At 40.6% G+C, this 11,962-nt stretch overlaps 1 protein-coding gene across 7 annotated transcripts in view; it reads right to left on the reverse strand.

The window, feature by feature from the left end:
- Positions 1 to 611, reverse strand: part of st18 (ST18 C2H2C-type zinc finger transcription factor) — a 66,608-nt gene extending 65,997 nt beyond the window's left edge. For 3 of the 7 annotated variants that reach the window (XM_061798040.1, XM_061798039.1, XM_061798037.1), the window contains exon 1: positions 482 to 610. In XM_061798040.1, the coding sequence (XP_061654024.1) occupies positions 482 to 517 (36 nt within the window). In that variant the 5' untranslated portion in view covers positions 518 to 610. Of the gene's footprint in view, positions 1 to 481 lie in introns of all 7 variants that reach the window. The other 4 variants (XM_061798038.1, XM_061798034.1, XM_061798035.1 and 1 more) reach the window with 3 other exon arrangements.
- Positions 612 to 11,962: the final 11,351 nt, after the last annotated feature.

Consider the following 11,962-nt stretch of genomic DNA (forward strand, 5'->3'; position numbering starts at 1 on the left):
TTGAAGCGGAGCGTTCCTACCTTCAGCACACCATTGGGCTGGAACACCGAGTACAACATTGTGCCACAAAGAAAAAAAAGAGGGCTCCAAGAATCAGAATGCAGAAGCAACTTGCTGACTAACTTTGCCCTCTGCTTTGGTGGCGCACACAAAGCAAAACGCTGTCCATTCAAAACAGACAGCATAACTCTTTTCACAGAGACGAGGGGGGGCGGGGGTGTTTGTGGGGGGCTGCGAACAATGCGCCACGCGCCCGGCCGCAGTCGCTTTGCAGGCAGGCAGGCAGGCCCGAACGCTGAGGGCCGCACGGGGCCGGGGCCGGGACCGACTGACACCGCGCCGGCAACTAACAGAACTACTTTTGTGCGCGTTCAATTCCTTTTTTTTCTTGTGGTGTTCTGGCGTCCCCATTTGAAACATAATATTTTCTTGTCTTATTACAAACATAATGAGCATATTTCCTCGAAAGAGTTTCACTTACCTTGATATGATTCAAACGACTGATATTTCTTTGCATTTCTTTTGGAGTGCTCACCCTCCATGGAGTCTGCAATATTAAAAGTATAATGGTGGTCTGTTATAGGATTCCACGTTAATTATGACAGCTTTTTTTTTGTTGTTGTTGTTGAGTGTTTTGCTTTTTTTTTTTTTTTTAATTTAAGGTTTTGTTTATTTAACAGTGAGTGCGGTGTAGTATGAGTGTGCCAACTCTGTTGGAATATTGACGGGGACGTGGGTTTTTTTCCCCCAGCAGGATTCCAAAACTTGAAGGGGTTCTTCCAGGAGGACTTCATTAAATTTTCTCAGGAATTTATTTTCACTTTTTGTATTCAAAAGCATTATTCAGAGAGTGACATTTTACAAACCGTGTTACGCCCCCCCCCCCCCCCCCCCCCCCCCCCCTCAAGGCCTACGTAAATGAGTAAGTACGTAAGATTAAAAGTATAATGATGGTCTGGTATGATAAGTACACACACACATACATTTAGGGGGGGTGTGCAGGGTAGTGGAGAAAAAAAAAAAAAAGCCACTGACGTTCAACTCGAACCATACGGTGAGTCACAGTCACTCATGTCATGTTTCTTAGTTGTATATCTGTGAGTAAATTATTATTTTGCTATCAAAAGCCCATCTTGAGTCCGTTTTATAATTTGAAGTGCCACAAAAGCAACAAAAAAAAAAATAGCGTCAAAGTCAAGTTTCTTTTCACAAAAACCTTGTTTGGTCAGAAACTTGTGATTTTGGTGTAACCAACCAGCGTTCAGATGCTGATTTACTAAAGAACGGGGGGGGGGGGGGGGGGGGGGGGAAACAGGGACAAACTTTTCTTGTCTACCCTTTGGTTTGGTACGGTCGGTGCGTAGACTGTCACAGAAGTGAAAATTCAGTCAAAATGGCTGACAATATGAGGAACTCTGGCAGTGAATGAATGAATGTTCCACTCAAACAATGTTGTGCGCGCTCTCAAAGTGGTAAAAAAAAAAATGTCATGGTGGTCTGGTATCACACTTCCACATTTGCTTTGTTTTTTTTAGGTCTTTTTTATTTATTTATTATTTTGAATGTGGGATAGCGGTTTAATGAAGGGGCTGTGGGTCAAGGAATTTCTCTTCACATTTTTTTTCAACTTTAAACCCAAAAGTGTTTTTGTTTTTTTAGAGAGAGAGTAACATTTCTTTAGGACAACGGTGGTGTGGGACCCTCCAGGTGGTGTGTTCACTTTTGTCTTTACAGTTATAAAAAGAAGTGTGTTTTAATGGGCCACCGCCATTTGCTCTGTCAATAAGGATTGCCTTTACTACATTTTCAAACAATATCTTTTTGAAAGTAAGACTTTAAGCTTGGTTGTGGTTGTAAACATGGGCGACATTTCCCTGTATAAAACCAAGGTAGCATAAAAAAAAGAATTTGCATCATTAGATAATTGTCTGAAACACTGTACCTAAGTTGGTTTTAAAATGAGAAATTCACAGTTTGAATTCACTTTTTTTTCAAACAGTATGTACAGTTTGTATGGTGCAACATAGTGGCAATTTATCGAGATTGCAGAAGAGCAAAAATGGTGAGCGAACAGAATGTACCATATTCTTGACCCGTCTGCCTCAGATGCGCGCCGTATATGGAAAGTGAACGCTGGACGTGAATGGTGTCATCCGCCGTGTCAACGCGCTACATGGCAGTCGCTGTATTGGAGCGGTGCGAGCGGCACATATGCATTATGGGAGAAAATTGTGAAATGACAGATTCCGGGTGTGATACTGAGGGAATGACTAACTAAATAGGAGGGGCGCTCCAGGCTGTTAAGCTTTTGAAAAAGCAGTTTGCACATTACTTTATCTTGTCAATCAGATTCCTGGAAGGGAAGAGGTGACTGATAACTTGAATTAATTATTTTCTTTGCATGCATGTGTTAATTCATGTTAATTTATGTCCCTTACAGGCCCAAGCCAGAATATCCCGAGTAAAGCGCCACCTCTGGCACCCAGATCACCACACCACTCGCTTTTGCATATATTTATAGCCAATGAAAGACTCTTTTTTTTTTTTTTTTTTTATATAAATCCTGTTGGAACAAGAACTGACTGCCAAATTTGATTTTTAAATGTACTTTTTAAGCTCTTCCTGTTTCACCACTCAACTGAAATGCATGTAGCGGTGTTTACCGCTATGATAGGATTTGAAAGTTACAGATTACGTTCTCTTAAGTAAATTGAAAATAAATCACAGTTGAACTAGTAGCACAATGTTAATATTCATATTTGGAAAGCATGCCCTTGTTGCTTTAGAAGGATGTCGCAATAACTATAAACATCAACGTTAGGGAATGAGATGCTTTTCCCATCGTTCATCAAGGAACTATCTATCCATCAACCCAAAAGAAGAAAAAGTTTGGGGATTTTTCTCACGTAGCTGTTCTGTATGAACAACACAGACAATGATTGATGGCTAACTCAACAATTTGTCACCTTTGGAGACAAATTTGGGATATAGATTTTACCGTTCCAGACCTTTCATGAGAAAATATGGAAGATTCTCTATCAACTAGAGCCATGAATTTCTTTTCACCGTTAACGTGAATTGTCCACGATTTGGGATTTTATTGACTTGAAAGTGTTTTCCTATACGCTTGCTATATATCGAGAAAAAGGTTAACGTCATTTAATGTCACAAAATTGCGATCAATCACCACCCGAATTTCAGAATCCGAATCGTAACGCATACCACTTATATAGCACTTTTCAAGGCACTCAAATACGCTTTACAATTGCACACATTATTCATTCACTTCTCAGTCAAGGCTACTTGTGCAGCCACAGCTGCCCTGCAGGGGGCGGTCTGACGGAAGCCTGGCTGCCATTCTGCACCTACGGCCCCTCCAGCAACCACCAAACAGCCAACCACATGTATTCATAGGCTACGTAGGTTAAGTGTCTTGCGCTCGAGCGGGGACACGAAACTGGTGGCAGGGCGTACACACATGCGTAATATACGTCATTTATTTCTTTCAAGAAGATCTCTACTGTATCTCGGCCTTCGGGGTGAATTGCCAGTCAACTTTGGAGGACCTTGTTAAATCCTTCAGGGAATTCAATGTATTTTTGCTTTTGTTCACGAGATTAGGGTTGTTTTTGCCTTAATTTATCAGAGAATAGCGCAAGGTTCTGAATGACTACATTGAAGCTTCGACATGGGATGGACAAATCAAGAAGGCGCTGATCCAAATTGTGACTTGGCAGAGCTTATTCGAGCGCTGTATGTTGTCTGTTTCATACATTTTGGTTGAGCTAAAACATTTTCTAATCAATTACATCTTGTTAATATCTAAACCGCAAAGAAAAACATTCTTTTTTACTTGACTTTTCTTCTGACGACATCCAGGTTAGTCTCAGTAAATTAGATATTGTATATAATTTCACTACACACAGAGTGAACAGTTTTATGACTTTATTTTAAATCATTTGATGACTATCGCTAACAACTGATGAAAAGCCCAAACTAAACATCAAGAAATAATAATGTTGAATTAAAAACAATCCAAATAAATGTTTTATGTCGAAACATTTCCTATGTTAACGGAATTTGTATGCGTTGCACTTTTTGAATTGGACTACTAGGCTTTTGTCATCTACTCTAATGCAGCGACAATTCTACTTTATAGAACGACCGTGGTTAAACATTTCGGCAAATCAATTCACCTCAAATACATGCATAGCATGTAGTCTCTCCAATTTTTTTTTTTTTCTCCGAACCACAAAGAAGTCTCTCTTTTTTTTTTTTTTTTTTGGAAAAACCAAAGTTGGAAACAGACAGATGTCAATCAACGGCGATTCATCGCGTTCCCCGAATCACACTCGCAAGAATTGCCGAACTGAGCAATCGGCGTTAAACACTTTGACAAATCCAACTTCCCCCGGCGACGGCGGATGAGAGGAGCGACATTTGTGTGATGAGCAGAGAAACAGCAAGAAGTTCTAACAAGGAAAAGCCTGCCAGGTGGCGAACTGGCTGCACCAACAGAACGCACAATCTGTCTGCTTCTCCTTCCAAACCATTGACAGCTGCCATCACCAGCCTCGCACACTCGCACTCGGTGGCTCCTCAGCTCGCGGCCCATCCCTCTTTAGTGTTTCCTGCTAACCTCAGAGACAGGGTCACCTGGCCCCCTTAGTCGCCCGTCTGTGGGGTCCTGCTGGCCCCCTGGAGACCTGCCTGCGTGGGGAAAGCGTGGCTAACAAAGGTCTGGCCAAGCTCGTTTATTACGCCAACCAAAGGGGGTATCCCTCTGACCCTTTCATTTTTCCTAAGCATCGCATCCGACGTATTAGTGTAAGGTATCACAAATGAGCCGGGCGCTTTGTGATCCTTTTTTGATTGCATTTTATCTTCAGGTTGTCGCCAGATGGAGTCGCATCCCGCTCTCTGAATCTCAGTTGAAAGCTTACAATTGTAGCGAGTAGCATGTCTAGTGCGAGACAATCCTAATTCAAAACCTGCACGTGAGGTGGAGGGCGCTGGAGGGTGTGTGTGTGTGGGGGGGGGGGGTTGCAATTGGCTTAAGGTGGAGGGGAAATGCTTGATTTTCACACTTCAAACAAAGGGCTACGCCACACTGAATTGCAGATAATCGGCGAGATCGCGCCAGAGTTGACCGGGGGAATGCAAAATAATGGGCATTTTATCCGCCGGGTATTTTTTAATTCATACTGCGTCGTTTGAACAAACTATGGCAAAACTGCTGGTGGCGAAATAATGTCTCAGCTATTGCTAACAAACACGCAGGGCATATTAATGCTTCTTGCGTGGCAATCCAGGTACAGTCGTGACTTGAGATAACTAAAATACAACATAACATATATACATCATATAAATTGAGTCGAAAGAATAAAAAGACAAAAAACTGTTTGTGCGTCTTGCTTTGTTTTGTGTGACTTGGGCACCGGGGGGCAGTATAATACAGTCATGCAGACACAAACGAAGAAGAGTTATTCAAGCTGCGGAAATATTTGTGGGTTTTCACAGATGATAAAAGCATATATATATATATGCCTGTGAGTATTTTTATTTTGTCTTTCTCAATGTGTTGATGCACCATTTGTGTTCAAAAATCTGTCGCTTAAAGCGATATAACACCGCCACATCGAGGCCATTTGTTAGCCCGTCTATGGCTATCTTCACTTTATGTTACGTTTGCCCGTCAACTTTATCTGGGAGTGGCATTAAACCGCTTGAAGTCTCCTTTTTCAACAATTGCCCAACTGCTGCTTGCTGTCAAGTGAGTTGAGTTCCCTGTCACCATTCAGCGCTCGTATCTTTTGTGCTCACTAGTCAAAGCAGAAAATCGAAAATCTTAATGCGGATCACTCGTATCTCAAAGCGCCACTGTATATGTATTTTAATGCTGCATTTGATCACATATGACAACTGTTCAATCAGAACCTTATCATGAGCGTTCTGTGGACGGTAATTCCTGCATTTTGTGTTTCACTTTTCACAAACCATTTGTTTCATACTTTTCTTTTGATTTACTGAAAAAGTCTCCATGTTTTGGGGCTCTTTCTGAAACTTCCTCAGATGCCACGAGTTGCCGCCAAAGCCCTGACTCAATAGGAATTGGCGTCAAGGAAGTATGTTGAAGTGAACCATCTCAACTGAGAGACAGGGGGGAGCTAAGTTTAGCCTGGGTTGTTAGTGGACGTTAGAGTCTTCACCCCATGTGCACATCCTTTCTTTTTTTTTTTAAGTCAAATCACCTGTACCCGATTTATTTTTAACGAAAATGCAAGATGAGTTTGAAATGGTATCGAATGGTTTTGGGATCACAGTTTGTGGTACATCTATGCTTTAAACTATTCATATAGAAAATTCAAAAGATTTTGAGGGAGGGGTGTCATTTCCCCCCCCCTATCCAGTGCAAATAGCAGGGATTTGCTGAAACGATTCATTGGATGTAAATAGTCAAAAATAATCTGCACTTTCATTTCTATACTGGCAGTTCATTGGTGAAAACAATTGTCAATGCGTCCACGTCTGTTGGTGACGTTTGTCGTCTCCGCTTGATGTTCTGACTTCCATTCCTGTGCAGACGAGGTGCGTTTTAACCTGTGTTTTGGGTGGCTTCTGGTATTCAGCAAATGCATGCACAGAGATATCAGATAAGTATCACTTGATATTTGATGTCGATAGTCCAAAATAAACCATCCGTTTCTGGATGTGTGTACGACACGTTCATTTGTTGTTTTGACGCGCCGGTGGTCTCCGTCTGACGATTCAGTACCACCGAGTAGTTGTCAACCTGAGATCTGGGGTGTTGTTTCACTAAATGAAAGCAGTGATGCAAATAGATAGAAAAGAGATATCAGATATTAGCACTAAATCGGAATTGGGTAGGAAATGCATCCTAGATTGTAGCAGGCCCAGGATATATTTTGTTTCACCGTGGCTGACAAAGAACTGCACAGTTTTAGAGTATTTACAGCCACGAAGCAGAGCCAATTGCACAGAGGCTAAACGAAAAAGAGTTGCACAAATCTAGCATTGCAACTGGGCTAAAAATAAAACCTGGCAAAGTTATTCTGATCCCTTATTGGTCCCATAGTTTGATTTCACATTTAGCATTTGCATTCCCCTCCGCGTAAACATTTCATTCTTCCCCTTGCTGCAGCACAATGAGACTTGAGTGACTTTGGCAGCAGATTTTTGGATCGCTGCTCCCGAATCCACCAGTGTATGTTATCAGCAGGTAAACAAGCTTTCCAACAAAGCCATAATGGCGCGGCAAGCGGGCATAAAGAGGCTCATCTCAAAAAGCTATACAAGCCATCAAAGCTGGTGTCATTTGCTCGACACCACGCTCTAGCTGCAAAAAAAAAAAAAAAAAAAAAAAGTCGGAATGGCCCGCCTATTTCCAGACACTTCACAACTATTTGTATCGATTATATACTTGTCAGCCTAAGCCGGCAGATTACAAATATAAGACAAGGCCGCTTTTAATGTTTGCTTTTGTTTCGCGGTGGGGAATCACAAACTGTGTCATGCACTACATTAACGCGATTTGTGCAACAAGCTTTTGGAATAATTATTTCCCCTTGTATCTATATTTGGAAGGATTACCCGTGCAATTCAAATGAATGTGGAAAGAATTTGCCAACTTGGAGTAGAGGAGACTTGCGCTTACTTTGTATTAAAAATTCAAGACTACCAAAATACAATGCAAAGAATATTCTTCATTTGCCCAACTTCCAAACTCTTTTTGGCGGGTTTTGGTTTTATTACTATTTTTAAAATATATTTTATTGACAGGATTTATTCCTTTAAATAGATTTTTAGATTGTTCCAGAAACATCCATTTTGGTGAAATAATGAAAAGTTATGTTCTATTGAACATTTGGCCTGAAAAAAATAAACATGCAACTCCATTTGCTGCTTTAATGATTGACAGTGAGACTGGCCAATGAAATGCACTTCCATACAGGAAGGCGGGATTTAAAAATAGAACATTTGCTATTTATCTGATACTTCTTTTTCCTATGAACATTTGTGAGTAAAAATAGGCAGATGATGTTTCGGTTGCTTTTTTCAAGGTCTCAAAAATTGTTTGAACTTTAAACGTGTACAAAGATACACTTTTCATCTCGTTAGCCACACTCGATGCTCGTGGCCAAAGTTTTCTGCAAATTTGCCTTTTGGGTACGACTCAAACCTACGCACGTTTTTCCCTTTGCGAGGGAGCCTCAAAAGCTTCCCTTTCACAGCGCTAATTAGCCATAAAACGCTGCCATCAGTTGGTGACAATTTCCAATCCCAAACCGATAAATGTGTTGAAATTTCAAATGTATGAGGATGTGTGTGTTACTAATAGCGATTATGTGGGTTGAGGAAAGAAAAAGGAAGAGGAAAAAAACTCAAAGCAGGCTTCCAGTCATATTTCGCCGACATTTCATCACACATTTAATCTGGCCCTGTCTAAGATTTCCTCCTCAACCTGGAGTCGAGGCACAATAGCGGATGAGCTTATGAAGCATGTCTGTTAAAGCATGTCTGTTTGATCATCATTGTGTTGAGGTGAACTTCTCCACTTGACAGCAGATATATAACCTAATCTCTCTCTCTCTCTCTCTCTCTCCCTCAGTGTAATGTGATGGCTTTAAGTCGATTTCCTCCTTGCTTTGCACTTTCAGCCTTAATTCCCCTTGGCTCTTCTTCCAAACACTGGCATCCATTTAGATTTCAAAAATATAAAAATGTTACATGAAGGCTTGCCTATTCGTTTTCATTGATCTGTCATTTGAAGTTCACGCATATATTTCCCCCCCACCCCCTCACCAAACAATGCTTGTTTATTTACAGCCGCATTTATCTCGCCGAGTGTCAGGGAATCAAATAAAACTTGGGTATTATCTCCAAACGGCGGATGATGCGCGTGACAAAAGGGCGAGATTTGACATTCTTTGAGAATCACTGCCGACATCGTCTCGATATTTCACGTGCGCTCATCTAAACCTTCATTTAGCGTCTGCAGCCCGCGTGTTGACACGGGGAGAAAAGGCATTGTGGCGTTTCTTTGGATTGTAGCCGAGGCCCATTTAAAGCTGTATTAATAGACCTGCCCTGATAAAATAGCATCAAGACGGCTGATTACATGCCTTTAAAAGAAGTTGACTATTTCAAATGCATCATACATTCAGCACGCCTGAACCGAATGACACCCAATACACAAGAATGCTGTATTAAGTCTGACAATTTGCGATGTTAATTATTGTGGCTGTAGTTTACTTACTGAGAGCGGGTCTCTAACATTCCCAACCTCTCTTGTCGCTGAAAGCAAACTATGAGAAACAGCTGCCAATATGATGCGGTGAAAATCCAAATAATAAAAATAGAATAAAACTCGCAAAGTGAATTTGACTTATCTTAAAGACCGTGTGTAAGATGTTGTGTCAGTGTATCCTAAATTACAATTGCAATTCATTTAGAATATGGTCAATTCAGTTACGTTAAAGGCAAGATGGAGTGAGTGATGGCATCGCAGCTTGACAAATATGAAGAAAAGAATAGTTTACAAGCCTGAAAAGAACATTTTACAAGCCTGCTAAGATAACAGTTGTGTTAAAGGTTGGAAGAGTTTATAGAACACTGCAAGTCCGTTCGAATAAGACAACTTCAGCTATATCGAAAGCCATTGTAAAATGAGTTTTGGCACAGCAGCTTGAGGAAAAAAAAAAAAAAAAAAAGATTTTTATTTGTATTTTTTTTTTAAATTGATAACTTCTGATATGCTAAAGGCAGCGTATCCCAAAGCACAATTGCCATCAAGTTGGGCGATGAACATGAAATCAAGAGTGACTCCCCTCGCTGTGAAGCAGCTTGAAAAAGAATTTGTAAGATTTTTTTTCTTATGCTAATCTAACTTTAGTGAAAAAAATGAACATTAAAAATGGCAAAATGTAGCGATTTGTATTTCAAACAGACTGGAGAAAATCAGTTTGTTCGAATACAAATGAATGCCTATTAAGCAGCCCCGTGCACAGGTGTGCAATAAGGAAATATTTTGAATTCAGACCAACTGTGATGCGTTAAGATGAAATCCTTGTTGCAATGAGATATTCAATGATTTTAAAATGTGTTTGTGACGTTATTTTTATACAGAGGAGCTCATTAGATTGTGCAAATGCAGCTAAAAGGAGTGTTGCTACATTAGTCATGCTTGTATAATAATACCATTAATAGTACATTTGTATTTATTTGAGAATCACAGCCATTTAAAACATTATTTTGAACATGTGCAACCTACAGTCAATAATATTGTGTTCCTTTAACTGACATCTAATTCAATATCTTTAACCTGTTTAAATTGGATTTTTATCTAATTTAAATGTGCTTGTGGGAATGGTCATGTGAATACATGCCATACTTTTTTTTCATATATTTTATCGGTCTTAAGGTACCATCTCTACTACTACTAGCTATTTAAAGTTTATTGTTGGGGGGGGGGGTGAACTGTAAGCACAATTCTTTACAGCTCAATATTTTCCATTGTGGCTATTTTTTTTCCCCCCCATTTATCTTTTATGCGACATTTTAATTTAATTTCCCTCACGGGATGAAGAAAGTATCTATGGTAGATTATTTGTTTTTTTTAATTTTTTTAAGCTTTTCATTTTCAAACAATATGGAAGCTAAAAGGTGCCCACTATGGTGTCCAGTCCATTCTACTCTCTAACCCAATTAAAAGCTGGCGTGCGCCGAGTAGGGGTCGTCAAGTGTTTGCAGAGAGAAGTTTGACAGCCATTCAAAGGTTTCAGTGGAAACGGGCGCACATGGCAACGTGACATCCGATTCAGTCTGACGAGAGCGACTCCCGGCAGCACCGAGCTCGGCGGGGGGTTGTAAACATTTACACTAAGAGCCTGTCCAGTGCACATGCTCTGCGCTTGCCAGCCACCTCGATATCGAATGTTGTGTTGCATATTTTGTCATTCAGGCCTGTCCCGAAAATTGTAGGAATCACACCATCAATTTATGAAGGAGCCATCCAAAATGTGACAAGAGGCTTATGCTGAGCGGAGGAAACGGAGCTAAACATTGTTAAAACACCCCGGGACCCACATGGTAAGGGAGCGCTCGGCGGCGAGCTGCGATGCACCCCGCTGTGAACTGGGAAAGTGATGTTGGTGGGCTCGCGTCTCCATGAGGGCCGCGGCGTTCCCGGGCCCCCCTATTTGAAGCCTTTTTGAAGTCTGTTGCCTGCAGCCGCGTGCCAACTGCAACGCTTCCTCAAAAGGGAAATTCAATGAATGTGCTATATCGTGTGCCGAATTCCCTCGACTGTTTTAAAAGGTGTGATTAAAGCCATTTGTTATTGTATATGCCCCCAAAGTCACTAGTATTTTATTTTTTACAGCACTTTGTGAGTGTATTCCAAAGTCAAATTAAGATCCATTTGCAGATTCGGTTATGTGAAAAGGCAAAACAGAAGGCGTGATGGTGATTGTTGCTAAAATAGCTTGAGTTATGTTAATGGCAATGCAGTCAACGGTGTGTCCCAAAGTCAAATTGCAATCAATATGGAATATGTGAAAGTCAAAAAAGGAGCGTAGCAGCTTGAGAAAAATAAAGAACAAATTACAACTACGCTCACTTTAGTTAGGCAGTCTTTTAAGGTTATGCCAGTGTATCCCCAAGTAAAATCGCCATCAATTTGGAATAAGCTTACTTCAATTAAATGAAAGGAAAAATGGTGCGGCAGCTTGGCAAAAATCGAAATGTTTTTTGCCGTTTCTATACTCCTGAGCTAAATTTTAAGCAGTGTGTTCAGGTTGTGTGAGTTTATGTACCCCAAAATAAAATTGCAAATCAATTTGGAAGAAGCCTACTTCAGTTGAGTTTGACTCATGGAGCGAGTGATGGTGCAGCTGCAGCAGTTTAAGAATAATACAAATAATAATAATAATAATCCCCTAAA

The sequence above is a fragment of the Phyllopteryx taeniolatus genome, chromosome 14, assembly GCF_024500385.1.
Source record: "Phyllopteryx taeniolatus isolate TA_2022b chromosome 14, UOR_Ptae_1.2, whole genome shotgun sequence".
NCBI lineage: Eukaryota > Metazoa > Chordata > Actinopteri > Syngnathiformes > Syngnathidae > Phyllopteryx > Phyllopteryx taeniolatus.